Source organism: Dendroctonus ponderosae, unplaced genomic scaffold (genome assembly GCF_020466585.1).
Source record: "Dendroctonus ponderosae isolate FM_Combo_2020 unplaced genomic scaffold, Dpon_F_20191213v2 Dpon_F_20191213_4, whole genome shotgun sequence".
In the NCBI taxonomy this organism is placed as follows: Eukaryota; Metazoa; Arthropoda; class Insecta; order Coleoptera; family Curculionidae; genus Dendroctonus; species Dendroctonus ponderosae.
The window spans coordinates 14281245-14306734 of NW_026018611.1; the positions used below are offsets into that span (position 1 = coordinate 14281245).

The 25490-nt window shown below is 35.2% G+C and overlaps 2 protein-coding genes across 2 annotated transcripts; both read left to right on the top strand.

The window, feature by feature from the left end:
* Nucleotides 1–3680: 3680 nt before the first annotated feature.
* Nucleotides 3681–8682, top strand: LOC109546511 (leucine-rich repeat-containing protein 70). The gene is made up of 3 exons (XM_019917489.2): nt 3681–3976; nt 4031–4203; nt 8000–8682. Exons 1-3 carry the CDS (start codon nt 3748–3750, stop codon nt 8582–8584), a joined length of 987 nt encoding a protein of 328 aa, XP_019773048.1. The 5' UTR covers nt 3681–3747; the 3' UTR covers nt 8585–8682.
* A 2315-nt stretch (nt 8683–10997) lies between these two features.
* Nucleotides 10998–21720, top strand: LOC109546513 (pancreatic lipase-related protein 2). The gene is made up of 7 exons (XM_048665705.1): nt 10998–12982; nt 13067–13172; nt 13232–13380; nt 18471–18716; nt 20832–21023; nt 21122–21290; nt 21344–21720. Exons 1-7 carry the CDS (start codon nt 12928–12930, stop codon nt 21399–21401), a joined length of 975 nt encoding a protein of 324 aa, XP_048521662.1. The 5' UTR covers nt 10998–12927; the 3' UTR covers nt 21402–21720.
* Nucleotides 21721–25490: the final 3770 nt, after the last annotated feature.

Sequence of the window (25490 nt, forward strand, 5' to 3'; positions counted from 1 at the left end):
GTTTTTAATATGTCCAGATTATCGTTGCTTCGCATCCTCCTCCATAATATATAAGCGTACAACCACACCAATAGATATTCTGTTAACGAAAGCATCAACCGATTTTTTTTTTCGGTGAGGTTCGAGAATTGCTCTCTTACGGCACACCCAGAGCTGCTGATTTGATGCGTGACGTGTGGTTCCCTCCCTTACGGAAGTTCCTACACACAGCTGCCCAGGTGCTGGCTTGCTGGGTGTGCTGCCATCAGACCGGTGTCACTTTTGCGTCCCTGTCGTGGCAGCTTTTTTGGGGTGTGCTGGTTCCCCTGAGGGTCTACCTAGCACACTTTTGGTGGTTATTCCCGGCAGCCTCCGATGTAATTTGACCTCCCTTCGGTACTTTGCCAGCTGCGAAGCCCGACCTATTTTGTGGTGGTATGATATTTGTGGTAATAGGGTACATATTTTGTGATGGTATGATGGTGGGGGTGTTTTCCTCCACATCATTCCCACGAGCAGCTAGGGAAGAGTTAGGTCCACCCACACAGAGCCCCGCATGTGTGGGTAAGACTGGTACCATGAGGTGTGCCTGTTGCCTCAAGGTTAGTCGCTATTGGCTGGGCTCCCCCCAGCCTTGCATCTCTTGGCGCGCAGTATACCGTGAGAATTGGGAGGTGTTATAGTGATCTCGTCACGCGATCTGGGCAGTAAAACCAAGATCTCCGCGCCCCCTACAGTATCTATCTCGTGGCCGTAGCTACGAGAGTCGTTGCACTGCAGGCATCAACCGATTTACTCTCTAACATCGTGTTCTCCGATGAGGCTCACTTCCACCTTGACGATCAGGACAATAAACAAAATTGTGACTACTGGTGTGACGACAACCCTAAACAGTCAAATGGAAAACATTCACATAGCGCAAAGGTCGCAGTTTAAAGCGCGATGCCGACATCAGGAATGACCCGCACTTTTGAGATTATCAACAAGGTCGGATCGTTACTGGGAACTCTCAGCGTTATGTCGACATGATGACTCCATGTTTCAAGATTTTGAACAATACACGCAAAACACCTGAACAAGACGCGGTCATTTTTTTGCTGGAAAGTTAATTTCCCGAAAAAGAGTCATTCAGTGGCATCCACAAAGCCGGAATCTGAGTCGCCGTGACTTTTATTACAACGCCTTAATAGTAAAATGTTCTTTAATCACCCTGTATCGCTCTGAATATGTTGGACAGCAAAGAAACGCAAATAATCAAATAACTCCTCAAATTCAGAAGCTTATTTTACACTGGCACCTTGAGGTGTTGCAGGTGTATTCAATGACGACGCTGTACGCAAACGGAACGAGAACCTGATAACCAACTAGTATTAGGAAAATATGCGCCCTATTGGAAACTACCAAGTAGTAATTAGAACTCTTAGGGATAACTTGCTGAAACCTTACCATCTAATGCGAGTTCAGAACATTTTGCCACTGGACTCAGATTACACAACAAATAATCTTAATAAAGACAACAATTTCCGACGTTCGCACAGGACAAACGAGTTGGAACATCGTTGGAAACTGTCAGATTGATCCGCTAAAGCTGGGTTCTTATGAGTCCGGAATGCGGAAGGCGGAAAACCTTCCGACCAATCAGAAGTTTGCCGGTTGCGTTAGCTCCGCTTATCCACAGCAGTTCCCAAATTTTAATATTTTCCCCTTTGAATATAAAACTAACTTAGTTTTATATATTCAAAGATTTTCCCCCATGGCGTTCGGAAGAATGTGAAAACATAGGTTATCTCCAGTGATGCTCTAGTGAAAGTTTATGTTCAGTGGCGTCTATTCAACCGTCATTTTGATATCTTTGTTTCCTTCTTTTTAGGACGCACAAAGACAAAAGCGGATTTAACCTTGTGGTTTCGAACGTTCATTTCATGCGCCTCAAAATACTGGCAACAAAAAATGTAGAAAAAAGAGTTGTATCGTGTCTCGCTTCACTGTCGGCCGAATGGGGAAAAATTAGAATGGAATTAGTAGGATGCGCGCGCACCTTCCGCACTCTGCTTCCGCAAAGCATTCCGGCCCCATGAGAACCAAGCTTTAAGTCTGTGTCCCATGCATCCGTTTATACCATGGTACGATGATACGAAAGTGTTTCTAATGGTTACAGGTCTGTCAGTTCGTACGACGGCGGACGAATTGACAGATATCCAACCAATAGAAACACTTTCGTATCATCGTATAAACGGATGCATGGGACACTTTGATAAAACTATTCGTTTTACTGATGAAGCATGATTTACAAGAAGTGGTTTAACTAATTTTTAAAATAGCGATGTTTATTTTCACCCGCAGAATCCGCATGTGGTCTAAATCGCGTTAGTGCAGGATTTATTTGGAATGTAATATTTAGATAGTTGGACCGACTAATTTACCCATAGGCACATTTTACCATATCGACAGAAGAGAGCGAATTATTTACATTTCTTAGAAAACGAAACCCGGATTATTGCACGATGTTTCATTACTCACCCGTCTAGATTTGTGGTTTATGCACGATGGTGCGTCTCCGTATTTTGCAGTAAACAGCGTTTGGAATCATTTAAACTTTTGAACAATCCCAGATCATCAATACGGCCTACAAAGTCCTGGATAATATTTTTCTCACACTCTGAAGGCGTCCTGGGGGAATATTATGCGGGTTTCAGGAAGTTTAGATCCACCATTGACGAACTTTTCACACTCAGGCAATTACCAGAGAAAGGATGGGAGTACCGTACTCTTCATAATCTATTCATAGATTTTCGGTAAGCATATGGCAGAATTGAAAGATCCCAAGTGTGGAATACAATGGCCGAATTTGCTATCCCAAGAAAACTCATTCCGATGACGAAGGCATGTATGGAAGACGGAAAACCCTGAGTGCCAATAAATAACAGGCTCTCAGATGGTTTTAAGATACGTAGCGGATTGAAACAGGGAGATGCTTTGTCGTCTATACCTACTCTTTAATACCGCCCTAGAAAAAGCTACGAGGTTAGCAGAAATTCAAACAGAACTCTTGACTGCGCGAGGCTGGAAATAATTGTCAGCATATGCAGATGACATTGACATCATTGGAGACTCAACGCCAACAGTAAAAGGTAGCTTTAATGGCATAGAAAAGGCTACAGGAGAAGTAGGACTCAATATTAACGAGAAAAAGACAAATAACATATATGTATGTGCATAAACAAACAGGGACGCAGAGTATATACACTTATAATTTTGCGCGTAATTCACCGCGCTCACTTGATTTAACCACGATGCATTTTTTGTGGGAAGCACTAAAAGTCTCCTATAAAATACATCAATGCAAACCGAATAGGAGCTATGAATGCTTATATAAAATTCCACCAGTTTTAAGAAACAATGAGGATTTGTTAACTGGATTAAGAGTTTATTTAAATTTGTTTATTAAAATCAGCTTTTCACTTTTATCTTGGACTCTATTTATCGCCGTAAGTAAATGTGGCCAAATCGACTTGTTTTGGTACCAGCCACTTGGTAGAGCGTTGTTTAACCTTTTAGAGACACTCTGTATTGTAATGATGAATGGAATAATTTCTTTCCTCTTGTAATCTATGTATTGCGTACAACAATTATTTAGTTGGACTAGTTTTGGCCCAAAAACAAAAAAAATCGGCACAACTGAGAGCAAGGGTTATCTTATGAGATAACAGCGGTATTAGGCTAAGTAGTTCCAAATTCAAACTGCACAGTTTAAAATTTTCACCGACGATGTTTCTTTCAAAATTAAGTATTTTCAAAATTTTCCTGTTTTTTGTGTGTTACTCTGAAATGTGTTTAGGGGCATGTCTGGATAAATTCGCGCTCGCATCAGTAGACGCGCTTGTTCGCTCTATACCCAATAGCAGTGCAATATTAATGGAAAACGTCAACTTTAACAGTTTGGATACTTTCGTTTCTATCGACGTAGTCAGTTCTAATATTAGTCAATTATGCACAGGTGAAGCTAAAATAACACACAAAATAACAATAATGCCGATTATCATATTTACAGGAATGATTAAAGATTTTCCTGTTTTGAAAAAGCTGTCCCTTATCAATGCCAATTTGTCTGAGATTCAGCCAGGAATCTTTGAGAAAGTTCCTAGTTTGGAATATCTGTCGCTGGGAGTTAATCAGTTGGATTACGTACCCAGAGGAGTTTTCGATTCAGTCAAGAGTCTTAAGGTAGTTCACTTATCGTCGATTTACGAGAGAAGGTAAGCAAGTCCACCGACAGTAGTTTTCAGTCATTACCATTTTCACAATTCAGACTGTAAAGGCTTTCACGGCCGGTCAAATCACATTTAGATATATTTTTCGGGCTTTGAAGCAGTGGTCCATGGCAATTTCTTCCTGACGTTTCGTCCACAACTACGGTGGATATTATCAAAGGCGATGAGGCAGTGGGCGAATTGATCTCTCGTGCTTTCCGACTAAGACTGGTTCAACTACTGGATCCCCTGTCGTATTTATGCGGCTCGGCCGTGTCCGTAGAACAATCCAACAAACTTTGAGATCGGCCAAGGACAAACGGGATCCTTTATCAGCACCAGGAGTCTACAGAGTTCCATGCAGTTGTGGCAGAGCATATATCGGCACCACAAAACGTAGTGTAAACACGAGGATCACTGAGTATAAAAGAAGTTGCAGATTAGAACAGACAGAAAAATCAGTAGTAGCGGAGCACGCACTGAGAGAGAGACGGCCACCAAATACGTTTCGATGAAGTGGACATTTTGCACCAATCTCAACGGTATTACCCGAGACTAACCAGAGAGGCCATTTAGATCTTTAAACATGATGACAATTTTAATAGGAAAGAAAAGATAACGGCCCTTAAGCCAGATTAGAAACGCGTTTTGTGGCAAACAGCATGTGCGCCAAAACAATTGAAGCCCCACCCACTCTTCACGCATGCGCTCAAACGGCTGGGCCGCATAAATATGACAGGGGATCCAGTAGTTGAACCAGTCTTAGTCGGAAAGGACGGGGGACTTCACCCACTGCCTCATCGGTTTTGATAATGTCCACCGCAGTTGTGGACGAAACGTCAGAAAGAAATTCCCATGGACCGCGGCTTCAAAGCCCGAAAAACATTTCTAAATGTAATTTTCACAATTGATTTTATAATACAAAAAATAGCACTGAACAGCACATAAAATGCATATAGGCATTACAGAGAAAAAATGTAAACTATTGGGCTTGATTACCTTCTGTTGTATACCGACGATATAATTAATAATTGCCGGCTATAGTTTTTGGGATTATTTATTAATAAGTCGTTAACTACACTTATCGAAGCAAACACTAAAACGGTCGTAATAAAATGTAGTTGTACAAAATACCTTGCTTGATCTGTTGATTGTAGTGAATAATAAATAGCCAAACAGGTAGATACATAAAACCAATGCTAAAACATCAAAATGATCAAAAATAGGGTACCAAGTTTTTATTTTAACAATGCAACAATAGTTCTAGGTAGGAGAGCATGGGTAATAAGACAATAAGACACATATTTTTAGGAGCTTATTACTCTGCAAATAAGGGGCTGTGCTTAAATTACGTAAAACTATTAGTGGGGAGAGGGTCATATGTTTGCTTACCGTAGTTTCCGGAAGATTCTTTATGAATTCTTCTTACTAGAAATATAAAAAAAACAGCAATTTGATTATGCTTAAACAAAGTTGAACTCTCCATCCACTAATCTCAATAAAAGTAAAAAAAAGTAAGTTCATATTAAAGCTGAGCGAAAATAGGAATTATTATGTATTATGCAAGATGAAACTGCACGCACTGAAGATGCTGAATGGAAACCAAAAAGTCCCTATTTGATATTCGGAACAATAACGTTAGGTATTGATGATATAGTTCATAATACAACTGAAGAAAGCTCTTTATCATGGCCTGTGATAAAATCACGTTCCCTTTGTTTGAAAATTAAAGTTATTAATTTATTTTTATTTTTCCTGCGGTTTTTGTCTCTTGTTTCCATGCTTCAGCCTTCGTATAGCCTATTATTTCTTCTGGAAATCTGAATGTTTGAATAAATTGTTTTCCTAGTTGATTTTGTGGTGCATATTTTTAATTGCATGCACTTGAGTCTTACTGAGCTTCTGTGAAAAGTCCTGAAGAGTTTGCGTTATCTCACGAGCTTGATGGTCTTGAATCTTGTAAGAAAGTATGATTATTGCACGGTAATTAGGTTTTTCTTGTAATTCTAGGTAATGTTCACACAAAAACTGTATAAAAATGATATAAAAATATAGGTATAACACAATTTATATATGGGAAACTGTGAGACAAGCATATCTTGTCTTACCCACGGCCGAATATCTCAGTGTTACCCAAACGACATTAACATGAAAACATCTAATTTTTTTAATCTAAATCGATCAGCCTTGTCTACCGATTCGTTGGCCGCCATTGAAATCCTGAATTATAGCTGGGGATGAAGTTACCAAGGGATGAGTTAATTTTTACGATATTTTCTTGAGAGAAATGGATGAGGGTAATTGCGTTTTGGTGGTGTTTTTGGAATTCAGACGAGCGTTGTTGCGATTGTTAACAGAAATATTTTGTTGTAAAAATTAAGCAGAATTGGAAGTTTTAAAGTGGTTTGAATCTTATTTGGATACCAGGCGGCAGATGGTTAAGTTTGGGAATAGTATGTCGAAACCCATGGGTGTGCAGCATGGGGTACTGCAGGGAACTGTGTTGGGTCCTTTGCTGTTCCTCATATACATAAATGACATAGTTGGGGTTGTGGATGGATGTAAAATGGAAGTGTTTACATTATGATATATGTAGCGGGGAAAGACCTAATACAAATGCAACAGATTGTCAATGAAAATTTGAAAGGCTTATTTGAGTGGCCCTGTGTAGATAAACTGAGTTTAAATGCTTTAAAATCAAGGTTCTGTGTATTTGGGAAAAAACATAAGTTAAATAGTGTTAATCTGGAAAGCATAGATTAGTATAGACAATAATGAGGGCAAACAAGTGAGGGAGATCAGGTATTTGGGAGTGCTATTTGACGCAAGTTTGAGTTTATTTCCTCATGCTGACTATATTACGAGAAAGTTCTCTAGGAAGGTTGGATTGATTGCAAGAGCGGGAGGTAGTTTGTCAATGGATACTACATTAATGTTACATAAGAGCATAGCTGCTCCACAGCTGGAGTATTGTTCTGCCTTATTGTATGGCCTACCGGGTTATAAGATTAAACAACTGCAAATTGTATAGAATAGAGCATTAAGAACTATTTTAAGATACGGTAAATACACACTTATTGCTACAATGCATAATGCCTTAAACGTTCTGTCTGTTAAGCAGAAATTGTGTTTAATGTTCATGTATTGTTGTTTAAGGTAAAAAGTGAAATGTTACCAGAATACATTTGTAATAGAATTAAGTTTTTTGGGGATATTTATTCTTATAATACTAGACAGAAAGATGTAATAGAAGTCAAATGCTCAACTCAATAATGTGTAAGGGCTTGTTAGATTATAATGTGTTGCCTAATCGCATAAAGCATTGCGAGAGTTTTAGTGGTTTTAAAAAGTTGTTGAGAGCATATTTATTATCTTCGACGTTTGAATGATTTTTTTATTACATATTTTTTGGGTGCTTTTTGGAATTTGTTATTAATACACCATGTTAGATTGTTAAATTGATTGTTTACATTTATAGCAAATATGCTAAATAAAGACTATCATTATTATGAGTGCTATCACCAAAAAATGAATGGTTTTAGGGAAAAAATATGTTAAGTTTATGCGAGACTTTTGAATAACCCATAAGTAAGTACATATAACGGTCTAAAATAATTAACTTTTGAAATGAACAATTCAAATCTCAAAAACTACTACCCAGGCAATCTACTGAATATAAACTAAAAATCGTCTAATTCATGCGGATATGTTTAATTAATGAGGATAATATTTTCTCATTTATAAACTGTGGCAAAACATTTTCATTTCAGGTGATCTATCTGACAAGCAACCGAATTCGATCTATTGAAGACGGTGCTTTTGCCCTGATGCCCCTTTTGGAAAAAGTATATTTAGCGCACAACCAAATTGCCCAATTAACTGGCAATATTTTCTTCGGCAGCACTCGACTATCTTTAGTCGACTTAAGTTTCAACAAATTGGTCGCTATCGAAGAGAGCAACTTCGAAGATTTGAAATTGCGAGAAGGGTCTCCGAAGCATCCGATAAAAATTCTATTACAACGCAATCAAATCGAGAATGTAGCCAGAGAAACTTTCCTAGGCTTACGGCCCGTCTTACTTCATCTAGAATATAATCAAATATCACGAATTTCGCAAATAGTTTCGGGTGTTCCCAATGGAAGCAAGGTGTTTGTGGACGGGAATCGTATCGAGTGCATACCTGACGATGTTTTGGAACGTGTTGAAGATGGTCTGTTGCAGCTTTGGGCCCAAGCTAATCCATTGACATGCGAGTGCCTGAAACGAGTCCAGGAGCTCGTAAATAATGACATTAAGGGGCAACTGAACGTGTCCACTACACTTCCATGTGACTTGTTTTCCAGCTTTTTTTAGTTGCTCTTTGGATTTCTTCCTATCTTTTCTACTTTTATAGAGTATGCCCTTTATGGATGTTTCCAAATAAATATTTTATTTATATTGTTAGTACTAGAGGGGAACTTGTTTGATTTCGTACCCAAGTAGTTGTAGCAACAAGTCCAAATTCGGCCATTTTTAGTTTAATACGGCAATATGTCCAAAATTAAGTAGTCAATCTTTTGCATATAGCAACAACTCAAAATGTTTGGACTTGTCAACTTTAAATGAGATATTTCAATTTCGCTTTAAGCTGAATTTATAATTATTCGAGTTTAACGAAGCAACAATTAGACATGTTGCTCTTTGATTTAAATCTAGGGGAGAGTGTTATACCTTGGGACATTTTTCGGTTTTTATTTTTTATTGTCAATATTTTTTTTAATACCTCTACATCTAATCCGAACGGGCACATCTAGTGCTATTTTAGCAATTTAGGGTAAAATTGGTAAAAAAGTAATGTTATGTTATTAACTAAAGATTTGAAAAAATCTGTTAAATTGCTAATTTTTCCAAGGTACAACTGTGCTTTGTACCTTGGGACAGGTATAATTGTAATAAACGACGTGTAGCTACTTAATAACTTTGCCATCTATGATGTTATTGAAAACCAATGTTACTGTTTTACATGGCATCAAGGCATAGGCAAACGTGGGGCCAATGAGATTGGCAGCTGTTTGTACGTTTTTCTAAACACAACGAGTAAAGACTTCACATTTTACTCTGACAATTGCGCTGGACAACATAAAAATAAATTTGTTATCTCTGTGTTATTGCATTGCGTAAATACTATTGAATCCATTGACGAAATCACATACAAAGTTTTAGTTGTTGGTCATACACAGAACGAAGGAGATGCAATGAACCCCTTAATCGAACGAGAAAAAAAGCCTCACGATGCCTTAAAAGTGGGCCTATCTACACTCTCGAGCAACTCATTCCAATAATAAGGCTTGCTAAGAAGACTGACAAGACTTATAGATGCATCGAAATGAATTACAACTCTACTATTTAGTTATTTAGTATTTACTAAATACTACTTTTTTGATATATAGTCTCTGCAAGTAGCAATAGGCAAAAAGTTTAATAAAGACACCAACGGTGTAAATATGCAGTGGACTGAAATTTGTGCTAATAGTAATGAAGAGTAAACCATTTACAGTTTTTTATAAAAAATCATTGTTAGAAAATTAATTTAGTGAAATTGATGTCCGCCACAATCTTCCATCGTCCATAAAAAAAGGATTTGGTGGATTTGTGTAACAGTAATGCAATTCTCAGTCAATACTCGACTTTTTATAAAGAGCTACCCTGGTACGTTGACAACAGCTACAGCAGATAATAGTGATTCCGATTAGAAGTGTGTAGTTTAGGTTAGATAGTTTGCAGGATGAATGTGAACAGACTAGGCTTATTTGCCGCGTATAATTATAAGTTAAAAGTTTTCCATAACAAAAAAAATATATAAAAAAGCAATAAATCTGTATCTTACTGATTAAAAGACGGACATCTTAACATAAGTGAAACAAAGTGGATCTTCATACGGCAACAAGTCACAAAATCATTACTAACGTCTTTAAAATTATTACTACAAGTACTTTTTGTGACTTATGATTGTTATGAGAAGGTCTGCTAACAACAATTGCAGAACAAATAAATGAATCAGACTTTAGTCTGTTGTTTGATACAATTTCAAAAAACCAGTAATTTTTAACATTGAATTTCTCAAAACAATGATTTTTCAGTTGTTGCTGTATGGAACTGAACCATCGATATGTTGAGTCAAATTATATTCTTTTAGTCATCATGTTGAATGAAAATACAGGGCGATTCAAAATTGTCGTAATTCATTTTAAGTGGTTAAAGAGGTTCCCTTGAAGAGTACGAACAATATAATTTTTCGTTCTAAAATTTCTAGGATACATTAACAGTTAAAAATTTAATGTCACCTTTGTTATTAAGTATTATTTTGAAATGGCCCCATGTTTGATTGATTGGTAGCCCATTGGAATATTTAAGCATTCCAAAAGAAAAATGACCATTTTTGCTTCAAACAATGAACATTTTTGACAATAAAAGAATACTCTTCTACAATTTTTTGATGAAAATTCACATCATCCTTTGAGTAAGTAAAATAGTAGATACATCATATTTATATTATTTTCATCGGGTTTTAAATCAAATTTTTTTTAAATGTTTCTGGGAATACTGCTTGCAACTAATTTTCCATGGTTTTTTCGCACTGCAACTATCCATATTATGTTAAAAAAAATTTTTGCGTTTGCGCCCAGTTTGACGAAAAACGAGTAAAATTTGCTTTAGTCCACTAAAAAGCTTTTTTGTCGTTATGTTTTTAACAATTTTAGTTAAAGCTGAAATACAATATTTAAGCAAAATAACTCTTAAAGGTAAAATATTTTTTGTTTTAAAATTCTTGTCTCCTGAAAATTTTACCTTCTGGACAAAATAGTCATTCATTGACACAAACCGGTTTCAGGCAAAAATAACAAAGGTCGGTTTTTCTCATTCTTGTACCGTCGTTCGGGGTGAAGTCAAACGATTTTTTCAGTTTTATTATGTAGTCTCCGTGTCTCCTTTGTCGGATTCAATAATAAAACAAATTACATTTTCGTTCCTCGGTAATTTTTTTTAGATAAGGATGTCCGCCTTCACTCTTATGTGTGTGGTCTTAGCACCAAGTAAGAGGCGCATTCTTATTCTTATTAAGTTTCTCTCCTTCCAGCAAAATTAGGCACTGTCCGCGATGTTTTTTCGTTTTTATTTCTTTTTCATTCGCGTGTAAGGTGGATTTTGAAATTTTATAATTTTCTGCAGCTTCTCCGCAGTCTTAAACTGCCTTGGGTGGCCTAGAGACGTTTTGGTCATTGAAGATTTCAAAGTTAAACCGATTTTAGTTTTATACTGCCTAACCATGGTGTCCGCCTTCACCTCTATAAAATAACTTTTTTTTACTAAAACGCAATTATTTAAGACAAAAAAATATTTTTAAATGAAATTGCCATGGGTTTACTAATAATAGAGCACATCAGAAAAAATAAGTAATTCGGATTTTTATTTTTAGGATTCTCTTGTGTGCAACAGACTTTTATAGCGTTCCAATTCCAGAAACAAAATGAAATTCATAAAATTCTCACCTTGTTTCGCTCCGAATTTATCCAGCGAAAATGTATACTACTAATGACTCTAAGAACTTTTTTACGTGGTAGATCAAATGATTTTGACGAATTATTAGATAAAAAGTCACAATAACGGTCTGTCCGAGTTCGCCCCTACAGTTCGACTTCACCCCGAATGACCGTCACCATATTTTAATCAATAGAACTAATAGATTTATATGCTTAACTCAAAAATTAATTTAAAAAATAGGCGTTTCTATTTTGAACTAATAAGCTGAAGGCCGTGAGTAAATTTTGTGCCATCGTCCGCTCCAACGTCTCATAAAAAATTATTTAGAGATCATTTTTTTTAACAACAAATGGGAATGGACAAACAGTTACTAATATTTTAATGAATAATAAGTTATTATTAATTAAAAACAGTACTCATAAAGTGTACAAAGCCATTAAAAAAAGTTATAGTACGATTTTTTGAAGCAAAACTAAATTAATTATAGAAAATTTAAAAAATGCAAAAATTATCGGGTTTTGGCGTTTCTTGAGTCAACAAATCAACGGATTTTAATTTAGTTAGTCTTATATTGTAGGTATTTTTAATACTTAAAAAAAGTGTTAAACTTTTTGCAATAGCATCACCGGTTTAAAACTTATGCTCAAAAAACGGTTTTTCGCACTTTCTTTAATTATTTAAACAATGTTACATAGGCCGAAATTGCGAGCAGACTATTGTCCCAATATTCGAACATCCTTCTGAACAACTTCCAATAATCTTTTACCTTCATCTATTTAGTACCTGAAACAGGCCTTTTAAAGTCTAATCTGACTGGACTAATAATTAATTACACCATAGTGTACATATATGGTTCTTAGTTTTATCAAAAATTACTATTATTATATATAATAATGCCTAACTAGTTGACTTTCAAATTTGCGAACTCGTTTCAAAACCACATTTATGCGCATTTGCAAAAAACTCTGAATTAGTAGGTCGCAAAAATTGATTAGAATGTAGATTACTTCCGATCATGATTAAGAAGAAGTACGCACTTGCTTGTTTCACTTGCATTTCAGTGCACCAGAGTAGGTCAAATCCTAGTGGCTAATGCAGTTCTTGTTTAGTTGGTGCACCGGAAATGAATATCGCAACCATTTATTATCCTGGCGATAAATATTAAACCAAACAAGATGAAGCAATTGTATTTGATTTTGGGGATAATTGGAGGTCTCTTCTTGRGCCAAGGTAAGCAATTGTAAAAGWWTAAYAAGTTTAYWTTGTGTTAAAAAAATCTTCACGCTACTAGTCAAAAAACGTATTTTTTTYGAGTGGGAGCCCAACTAGGAGCTCTTTTTGACCTTAGGTATTGGAGATGTGTACTAAAGAAGACTCATTCTTGCCCTGACAATGATATTAAATATTACCTCTATACCCCGTAAGTTTTGCGGATCAATTAATAATAAAGTAGAAGAGAAAAATTTTATATTTGTTTAGAGAGAGTGGCCGAAACAGAATTAGGATTGATATCAGGAACCGACTGTCCCTAAAATTGTCCGGATTTGACCCCGAGAAGCAAAATGTCTTTATTGTACATGGATTCAATGGAACGGAAAGTAAGACGCCCATGACCATTTTGAGAAATGGTAAGTTCACAAATTGCTTTAAAAACATATTTTGTCTGTTTCACTCTTAGAAGCGTTGGTCGGTGTGATGAGTTATAGAGCTTGTTTTCAAGATCACCTATTATCATGGTATATACAGGGTGTCCCACCACCATATAACGTAATTCAAAATTGGCGTCATTCCTCTGGAGGCGTTTTAATGAGTACCTACAGAAAAAATAGTAACAAAAATAATTGTTATTTAAAACTTAATAAATTAGATCAGAAGGATGGCAACAATGTTTTTTAAGATAATCTGCCTAATTAACATGAAGTAAATACCTGTTGCTTGTTTATTACTAAAGATTGCAGTAACCAAAAGTAAACACAAAACAAAGAAAGTGAAATTACAAAGAAACATTTTGAGATTAGGATAACGTTGTCATTTTGCCGTCAGTCCTGCCACATTTTTGGGGCAAATGAGTGATATAGAAATACGTCAAAGCTGTCAACAAATTTTTTTCTTCTATGTTTTTCTCGTACTCTCCAAGTGGGCCCCTATAACCCCTTAAAAGGAATGACGCCAATTTTTAACCACCCTATATCATTAGGAGAAATTTAAAAAATGGACAGTAAACTAAAGTCCTTGGAGACAAGCGACATAAAATATGTTAAGATGGCAACACAATTTCGGATTTTTAAATTGAACACCCTGTATATTATTACATTTTTCAATTCTACTCCAAATTCCAAGTTTTGCATATGTTTCAAACTTTTTATGTAAAATTTGACTTGCAGGCACTAGAGTAATTATTAGTTTTTGCTTTAAGGAAATATCTATGTGTTATCTATTGAATTTGAGTTACATTCCTTGTTGTAAAGAATTTATTTTAATGGAAAAAAAATGTTTCGGCCGGCTTTCTCAATTCATTTTAAAACTTAATTTTTTAACACTTTGTGTTAATCGTTATCAAAATTTTATCAAATCTCTATTAAAGTAAGTCAATTTCAATATGTTTAAAACGTGTGCGTCTTGCGCAATATACATGAAATATATTTAAAATATGGAGTAAAATTTAAAAATATAATAATATATAGGGTATATTCCATTTAAAATAATCAAATTGATACCTACTTCCAATGCAACCGGAAGACCAGAATTTGTTCTTATGTACGACTCATATTTGACGAGGCAACCGAGTTCATCCGCTTTGGGCAAGTGGTAAATTCTTTTAGTGTCTCGGTACAAAAACTTATAAAAGTTTTTATTTGATCACTGGAATCAACCGATTTTTTAAATTAATTTGTAACATTAACAATTTTAATAAAACTGTGAATAAAATACCACGCGTAACCTAAGAACTGGCCTTTTTTCGTCCAATATCTGAGAAACACAATTCGGACGAAAACACTTCTAAAAGACGACCGGCCAAATACTTTGACCATATCGTCCATTTTTTGGACGAACTGTCACAGTTAATAGCAAAGAAGACATTTTTTTACTTACGGGACACCCTGTATATACAATATTTGTTTCTAATCGAAATCTTTCGACCACCTTGGTCTTTCTGCTCTTGCAGTTATCTATTTTTATTATTTTTATCATCTCTATATCGTTATATTCCTTTTACTTTTACAATTTAATTGGAATTTAATTATAATGTTCTTGGTTGCCTTCTTAAAATTAAATGAAGCGAACAAACTGTGCATTAGAAGTTTTCCAACTTGCAGTTATTTTAGAACAAATTTTGTTTCCGGTCATAATAAGTCGAGTCGAAACCATGTAAAATAGATTTAGCCCTCTAGCTATACAAGGTGTACCAACCCTCACCTAACTTTCTTATTTTAAAGGCAAACCCCTAATTTCTTTAGCATGGTTGGATGGGCCTTCCATTTGCCATTTTGAGCCACCCTAGTTTTGTTAACTTATCTCCTATACTTTTTGATTTTTATCAATTGTTTAAGAAAAATGCCATTACCGATATTTACGGAACAAGCTAAATATAACGAACCGTTTTAAACTCAAAACCCAAATTTTATAAATAACTAGCTGAAAAAAATGTCTAAAAACAGTTTTTTACACCTACTTGGCATCTACTAACTTTTTTGGTTCTGTTTAGTTTGCTTTCTAATTGTCTGATCATAGCACAATTTTTAAACTGGATCAAAAAATTTCTTGACATTTAAAGAAAAATTAATTTTTTACATCAAAATCATGAAATACGTGCATTGAAAAAAGCGGTCAATGAAGTCAAAGTTTAGATACGTATTATAGATAAGCTGCTGATGGAAGAAGAATCAAATTTACAGCTGTTCTATGTCGAGCACTAAAGATTTCAAGTTAAAATACAACAAAAGTCGCTAAATATTAATAAACATCACGCACCAAAAAAATCGATATCGAAATTTAGAAGAAAATGTAGTATGAAATTAAATTGTAACGGTAGAAAAACCGATTAAAAAGAAGACCAGACAATATGTTGATATTGTATAAATATATACAATATATAAATGTGATTAAACAATAAAAAACTAGACTAAACAGGACAAACAAAGTTAATAAGTGCCATTATTATCACATATCAATTAGGTCTGGGTAACACTGCGTTAAGTTGCGCGTTCAAGTTGTTGCCGCCCTTTGAGTTAATGAGTTTTAACTCATCGCTGAATGAGTTATAACTCGTTTACCGATGACCGAGACTGGAATTTTAACATTTAAAAAAAGTCATCAATATTTTTTATGACGAACGTTTCACCAGTAACGGAACTTAGCGCCTGTGCGTTGGGTTGGCGCACTAAGTCATTCGCGCAGCACTGCGCTAACTCCAAAAAATTTACTGGGATGCTTTTTCGGGCGAAACGATTACTTGAAAATATTTGGTTTAAACCGGAAATTTTGAAAGAACTTAAAAATTCTTCAGGGCGATGAGGGTGACGAGATTTCTAAATAGTTGATTATATGATTTTGCCTTTTGCGTTTTTAGGGAAATTTTTTCGAAGAAAAAACAATAGAACTTTAGTTCGTGTTTGTCCCAAATTTAAATGTTAAACGGGTATTCGAAAAAGAAGATAAAGAAGACCAAACCATAAAGACGACGAGTTTTCTTGTAAAATCGATCTCTTAATTTTTAAGACTCCAGAATTTTACAATAAAACGTGTTTAGAGAGTTTTATTTAGAAGTATTGACCTAAAAGTGAAGAAACGGGAATTAAAAAAATCAAATTATTCACAGCAGCAAAGGTGACAAGTTTTCGAAATCATTGATTATAAACTTTCGCTTGTTCTGTTCGGGAAAATATTTTTGCGAAAAAATCCAGAAAAAATATTATGGTTCGAGAAGAAATTTTACAAAGCTTTCGCTAAACAAGTCAATAAAATTATGTGGTTTTTGTGCCAATATCGAAGATTAAAATCGTTTTCTAAAATTCCCTGCAAAGCGAAGCATGAGGCGAATTTTCTAACAAAATAAATTTTGTAATTTTTGACTGAAAAGACCCCATCCCATGATTGTCAGGAAAGAAGAGAAACATCACAAAATAATAATTTTTCGCGCTCTTGGTTAAAACCTTTTATTTTTGGACTCGGTTTTTGAGGAAAACCTATAATTGTCGGAAAAAAACAGAAGAAATTTATTTTAGTTTATGTCCCGATTTCGACACTGAAAAAAGTTTTGGTAACATTACGACAAAGCTATAAATCTATCTTGTAATTTTTCGCGTAAGACTTCCAGATTGTCAGTATTTTTAAGTAAAACTCTTTAAAATAGAGCGTTTTTGAGTAGGAAGCAAAGCATGAAGAACATTCAGTCAAAACTAAAAATCGAGTTTTTTTTTWATCAAATTCTACACTCTTCCGGGGGATGRKGGTGACAAGTTTTTCAAATGATTTATTATAAACTTTCGCTTATTTTGTTCGTTTTTTTTTKATAMAAAATTGTTAGAATTTTGGGACCAAATTCGAAGSTGTGAACGGACTTTAAAACTTTTTACAAAGCGAGGAAAGAGGCTAAGAAGATAAGTAACTTRTAACTCCAATAATCTAWAAMCAACTAAAAAAAAGGTCATCAAGATTTTCCCRGCAACGGAACCGAGTTACTGCGCCRGCGCGTTGGGTCGGCGCACCAAGTCATTTGCGCAGCATTGCGCCAACTCCTAAAAATAAACTGAGTYACGCAGGCCTAATATCAATGTTTTTAGGATGCTGCTGATTGCTGCTTTGTAGGTTCTGGATTGAACTTTTCCTATATGTTGATAAATTCCTATATGTTTATTGCTCCATACGAGGTACTCCATGCTGGTACGGTTAAGACATGCGGCTGTATAATTTTATTGTCTACTTCTTGTTTGCAGCTGAGGGGTGTTTAATATGTATAATAAATATTGAAAATAATTATCATGTTATCTTAACTCCCTTCGACGTGAGTTTTTAAATAATTATTGTTGTTGTTTTTACGTAAGTAGATAAGCCGTATATGTATCTTTCAGTACGAGGGGTACTCAGCGAGCTATTGATAGATCAGTAAAAAGTAACTCATATCATACTTTCATGATACATTCTCCTGGCCCCAGAAAAAAATGCGAAACTAAAATATTGAATTCAAGTTATTTGTGAATTTTTATAATAACTTTTTTATATTTCCTAACAAATAGTACAACTTATACATTGTAGTTGATCAGAAAATGAAATTGAATTAAAAATGTATCTTGAAAAAGTGTGAAACAATCGATTTTTAGGTACCCGCATATACGGAATGCTACTATTATATTTGAGCTTGCAAATTGTTTTTTTCATGTTGCCTATGTCTCGAAATCTTAATAGGTGACTTAAAAAGATACAAATGGTTTTGAACATATAATTTATCTACTTATCTACCCATACCTCACTTGAATCCACCTTATATATAGTGAAACACAGTGTATAAACATAGTATACATTTCACACTTCTTTCCCTTTAGACTATCCCCATGACGAAAAATAGATCTTATATACAGAAAAGTTGGCCACCCCTAATCCACAGAAACAAAATTAATAAATATCTCTACTTTTTTCACACCCTTAAAGATGGACAATAAATAACGTTAAAACATAACGTCCTATTGTCGTTTACATACTATATCTCAATTCTTTCCAGCTTACTTGTACAGATCAGACTACAACATTTTCACGATTGACTGGAAGGATCTCACCAGCTTTCCATGTTATTTATCGTCATTGTCCAATACGCAAGTAGTTTCTCAATGTGCTGCCAAGTTGTATGCATTCGTAATGGATCACGGAGGAAAGGCGGAAAAAACAACTTGCGTTGGGCATTCTCTAGGAGCTCATATTTGCGGCATGATTAGCAACCACTTGAGTATTAAACAGCATAAGATTGTAGGTGAGTTGAAGCATTCAAGAAAAGCTAAATGAAAAGTTTTTCACACCCTTTAAAATGAATTTTAGTTTTTCGCAAATTTGGCATTTATTATTTTCGCCAGTTTATTTTATAACTATGTGTTTACTAACTGACTTGTTCTTAACACACTTTCACTGAGCTCGCACTTACACAGGGTGGTTATTAAATACGTCATTATTATTTGTCTTCCAAGCGGCTTTTCTCATGTTTTGCGGCATTTGAAACACTAATTTAATGTACTCTTTCATTTTTCTGTTCACTTGCTACCCAGCAAACACATCTCGGTCCTTGAGATGTCCCACGGACGGCATTACAGGATATAGGCCTAAGTCCCTCGGACGTCTCCATATATACGTGGGACGTCAATGGGACATACTTTTGGGACTGTTCGGGTCATGTTCGGTTTGATTCTCTCCCCACCCTTTATTTGACAAGTTAGGAAAAAAGTTCGTAAGGAAAGTAGTACGGTTTTTTATGATCTTTTGACTAAACTTACTAGATGTTTTACTTATAGGGACAATTTCTGTATAAAATCGACTTTTTAAAATACCCTTTGCAATTGCGCCATCTAGTGGTCATCTGAGAAATTTCAAAATTATTTCCAGAAAATTCTTTTCCTCAAGATTGTTATCAAATTTTTCTTCCTATCACTCTACAACACATCCTTATTGCCACACCCTGTATACGTCCTGTTCATGATGTCCCTGGGAGCAGAAAATATAACGTTTCTGGGACGACTCGCATTGGGATCTGCATGAGAATATGTGTGATACAAGGGACGTCCTAGGGACATGCTACCAAGGATTATCCCAGGCGGAATAATGGGGATCAATTGAAAACGTCCCACTGACCATTTGTGTTTGCTGGGTATCGACAGTCACAAAAATGATGTTTGTCTGCTTATTTATTTAGATTCTGATTGTACAAACGGTAAAACATCTAGTTCGACTCACTGTCCTTAAAATTACACTCATCCAATTCCACAAGTTCAATTAATTTTATTTCTGATATTGCTTCCCAGCAAACACAAATGGTCCGTGGGACGTTCTATTTTGATCCCCGTTATTCCGCATGGGATGATCCTTGGTAGGATGTCCCTAGGACGTGTCATGTATCCCATCCCATGCTAGTCGCCCCAGAAACGTTATATTTTTTGCGCCCAGGAACGTAATGAACAGGACGTATACAGGGTGGTACGTAGTTTCAGATTGTTAACACCCTGTACAATGTATTGATATTTTGTTTCAATACAATTCTCAACGGATCTGTGTTGATTGGAAAGATGTATTTTTTTGTATCTTTAACTGCTATTTTTTGCTTCTACAATTAACTTTTACATACCATGTTTTTAAGCAAAATTTTACTAAAATGGCGATAATCTGCCAACGTCGCAAATAAATGGCAAAAGTCGCAGAAACAGGTAGTTCTATTTTAAAAAATACACTTTGATCTTGTCTCGCTTTTCTAAGGCATTCTATATCATATAAAATATTCTTAAAATGTGCGCATTTTGTGCGTCCACAACTTTTATATGAAACTATTTTTCAAAAGTTCAACACCAACGGAAATAATGGACTCTCTCGCACTAAAAAAACACCCTGTATTTTACCTTATTTTTAATAAGCGTCCGATATTTCACAGGGAAATTCTTCAGGTATTTTAAAGAGTACACTTATAAAGTGTACTTATAAAGTACACTTATAAAGTGTACAAAAAGCTTCAAAAAAGTTATAGTACGCTTTTTTTGAAGCAAAAGTGAATTTTGATTTACAAATCGATCGACAAAAGATGATTTTTCGTTTTTTTGAGTAAACGAGTGAACGGGTTTTAATTTATCTCATATTGTATTTATTTTTAATACTTGAAAAAAGCATTAAACTCTTTTCAGTAGCATTAAAGGTTCAAAAGTTATGCGCAAAAAACGGATTTTCGAACTTTCTTTAATTATTTAAACAACCACAGCCAAAATTGCGCTCAAACTATTGCCCCAATATTCTGACATCCTTCCGAACAACTTCCAATAATCTTTTATCTTCATCTATTTAGTTCCCGAAGCAGACTTTTTAAAGTCTAATCTGACTGTACTATATATTTCAGGCCTAGATCCTGCGAGACCTCTTATAGACCAATACGCGCAAAAATACTTCAGATTGACTAAAGATGATGCTTATCACGTGCAAATCATTCACACGAATTCGGGAATGTTGGGAGAAATCAATCAAGTGGGTCACATTGATTTTTGCGTCAACGGGGGAATGATGCAGCCTGGTTGCAAAGGAAATGCTCTACGTGAGTACAAAAACAACCATTAAAATTTCATTTTTACCGAGTAAAATCGAATCGAGTTTGTTAGTTTGCATTTTTTTAATTTCAAGAAAATTTTGCAGGAGTTGCCCGTTGCAGTCACTTCCAATCAGCGTGTTATTTTGCAAAATCTGTGAAATACCCAGACTCTATTATCGGAAGACCGTGCAAAGCTACTTGTCCGAAAAGAGGTCGTGATTGGGGCTTTTTTCCCGGTAATTCTATTCCAATGGGTCTGGCTACACCGTATGGGTATGCATTGTAGTTAGAACATGTAAAAAGTAAATTAACTGTTTGTCTTCAAGGGTTTATGGCACTTACTGCGTCAGCACCGATACGAAGAAAGACTGTCCTTTCGATTAAAATCCTTAAAAACATTTCATATTTGAAATTAATTCGCTAAACTACAGAAAGAACAACTATTAAACTAAAGAACAATACAGAAAACTATTTGCCATGGGAAAAAGCTTTTTTTGGAAAAGCAACTGACTTTCGCACTAAGTTGCATTTAAAAAAATCAATACTAGAGAGAAAACGGTCACCATAAGTTACAGTAGGTAATAAATTGTACTGTGTTACGCAAAAACATGTATGCAGATGTGATGAGAGAAAATCTATGTTAGCAGCTGGTAGAATGATAAAATAAAGGGATTTTGCTCCAATAAATCTAGATTCGTAAAAATACTAGTTTTTGTTAACGACCCAACAATCTAAAGCTTTTTATTTAGATACTTCCATATACAACAACGCAACGTACGCGGCCAAAACATGCCTCCTCAATTCTCTATCGGGTTTTTCTCTTGCTTCTTTGAAGTCAGTCCGTAAAAGGCAACGGTTATTCCAAGTAATTTTACGCCAACTGGGCCGAACAAACAAAATCGTATAACACAATAGGGTATTTCCATTGAAAACACGAAATTTACTTTTTATTGCAAACATACTAGAATTCAAGCTTTGTTGCATATAAATACACTACAAGAAAAAGAAATACCGAAAAAAATTAATTTGCTATTTAATGGGCTTTCAAATCTGATCAAAGTGACGTCATGCGAAAACGGTATGTGATTGATCTGACGTCACAGTACACGATAAGCCTGCACGTAGCCCGTGTGTGCTTTTAAATGGTATGAACTTCTACAATACTTCTTACAATTTGTTGGAAAATGCTTGAAATACCATTGGAAATCTGGAGATTTATCTTATTTTCCTAATCTAGATCTGATATGAGCAGCTGAAACAAGAAGGTGATATTTGTATATAATTTGACTATAAGGTTCGTTCGAAGAATTATTCCATTGTCATGATGGTGAACGATAAAAAGAAACGAATAATGAAAGCAGAGTGTCACGACTGTGCGGCATCACAAAATAAAAAGTAAAAAGGAGGTATCGCTTTTTTGTGGTTTGTATCGGGTCATTGGTTATAATTTATAACCACATAAATAAAAAATGAACAATATAGAGCGTACATTAAAAGTATGTTACTTATTTTTGGATAAGCAAGTTTAAAACGGGTATACATAAAAATAAATTACCCTTGATTAGCTAAAAATTTAGTATACAACTGTTTGTTCTCAGATTGAATAAAAGGCTGCTACTAAAAATTGCCCATTAAAGTTGATTTGAACAAAAAAATAAACGCCGGCAGCACGCGAACCAAATGCAACCGATATCAAAGTCGTGTGTAGTAGTGACGTCAGCCGCCTAGCAAGTGCGACTGCGTCGTTTTGGCGCGCTAAATAGAAATTCAAATTTAGATTGCTTATAATTTCTTTGTAACGGATAGTTGGCCATAAATGAACAAAAAATCTGCAATTTATTGCAGTGCCTATTATAGTGGTTAGAATATCAAATGGCCCACTATAAAAATCTCAGTTTACGACAATTTTATGCATCCAATTTGAGTTCACACACCATCACTAGAGGTTTCAATGTGAAACATTTCGAAAACGGTGAGATATATCGACATGAAACAAGTACACATTTTTTGATTCGGAAATATCGGACAACGAGATACTGCCAAAAACAGCGATATTTTAAAACCCAAAAACCTTCTGGTACTTTAAATGGCTGCATATTTAAATGGCAGCTAGCGCCCTCTAGGCTAGATAATAAGAAATTTGAATTTGTTGTTCAAAAAACTCCCAAATACACATTTTTAGGGTCATAGCAGAACCACGATACACATAAAACGGTATTCCAATTATTTGTCTCAAATCGGTCGGTGTGGCGCATGACGTCACATGCGAAGCTCGGCAGATGAACGGCTCGAAATTTCTATACATTATAATGCACTAGTTGCACGTTTCTACATAGGAAAATCTCGCGTTTGTTTATTTCATTGTCAGTTTATATATAGTAAACGTAACAGTAGACGATACACTTTTATCTAAACATGCCGGGTTGTGGTGTAGCTAAATGTGGAAACTACAATAAGAAAAGCACCAGAAGATTTTACCATTTTAGAAAGGAATATTGATCACTAACTGATCCTTGACGCATAAGTTTGAATATTTATATGAAAAGTACAGTGTCGAGTATATTTTAACTTATCGTCTTAACCAAGATGTGCTCGAAAAATTTTTTTCATACATTCGTGGTATGGGAGGAGCAAATGACCACCCTTCTCTCCTTGACTTTAAATATCGTATGAGATGGTTTATATTAGGAAAACATTATGCCGCAATCTTTACAGAAAACAGAAATACGGAAGAAAATATTGAGCAAAGTGATGAAGATATTTGTTTAACTCAATCAATATTTTCTAATGTAATAAAAAATTAACAGTTGGTTAAACAAGAGTAAGATGATTTTGAAAAGAGATAAATTTTAAATCTCTAAAGTACATAGCGGGATATATGGCGTACAGGTACAGGAACAAATATTCTTTGGGTATTCCTACAATTAATCACGGGCGGCAACATAGAAATGTACCTGATTGGTTACAGACTATTTCGAGAGGGAAACCATCTACCGATTTAATTAAGGCAGCTCAGGTTCTTGATGCTAATTTTTTTGACTTGCATAAACACTCCTTAAATAATGAAAAATACATTTTTCTAAAATTGGCACAGATAATTATGAAGAAGTTAGAAAATTCGTCAGTTCCATTTGAAGTAATTCTCTGCCTGAGTCGAACTAGAACTGATATCAGATTACAAGACCTTAGAAATGGATAAGTTTACTAATTATAAAAAATAAATTTTAATTGTATTATGTATGTACAATATTGCATTATACTTATGAACAAAGTTTTCTCATACTCTTTCAATCAAAATTCTTCTATGACAACTGTAAAATTAGATTTAAAAACTAAATGACTGGTTAAGTTTGTATGTCAAGTATGAGTATCTAAAATACGTAGATATTACAATTATTTGTTTTAATATAGTCCTACCGCAAAATTTTAAGTTTTGGGAGACATTCTAGTTAACAGAGTCACTCCATCGAATAATCTGCGATATTTTAATCTATAACTGTAGTATATCCCCATTTAATTGTATTTCAAAAATGTATTAGACATGTCAGTACATGTAATATGTAAGTAGTTATGTACATCAAATATACAAAAAATATTAAAAGCCCAAAAAATATACACTTGTATATGAGCATCGTGCGATACTTCTTATAATACCGGGCAAATTTTCTTCGCACCCGGAGCCTCACGCGCATTGGCATATCGTTGTAAGTGTATCGTGAGTAGAACTGATTAAGAATATATTAAAAATATACGAAAATTTATTTACACTTTGACATCGTATATCTCGAAAAATATTACTTTTCATATAAAACAAACTTGCCTTAAACGCAATATTTTTGCATAAACAATATGTCAGTGAATGTTGGCACATTAGTTGAGGACCACGCTGTATACTGAATTGCACCATTCTGCTTCTCAAATACGGTTGCATAGCGTGTGAATCACTCTACCAACGGATCCCATTATCTTGATTACTTTGGCTAATTCCATCATTTCCGGGAGATTTTCTATTTTCCAGTCGGTTCACGCCATTTCCACTTATGATCTTAGTATTCCCGGTTCAAAATTTTTCGTCTTCGCGGTAATTTTTGTTGTTGTGGTGGTAGTAATATACAGTTTAGAGTTGGGGTGGTCGGTATTTAACGTAACCGCTAAAATAAGCAAACGTTTAACGCGAAACCGTGGTTACAGCTAGCCGATTTAACCGGTTTTTTGGAACCGTCTCATAAAACCGAAAGAGTTGTGCGCACTTCGCACCAGCTGCAGCCGTTTGCCGATTAAAAGGTTGTTTTTGGAACCGTCTCATAAAACCGTAACAGCGGTGTGCACTTCGCACCAGCACAAAACCGATGCGACACCGTCGCGCGATCTATCCAGCTGCAGCCGATTGCCGATTTAAACATTTCTTTTTGGAACCGTCTCATAAAATGTCGTGCGCACTTAGCACTAGCTGCAGCCGCTGATTTGCTGATT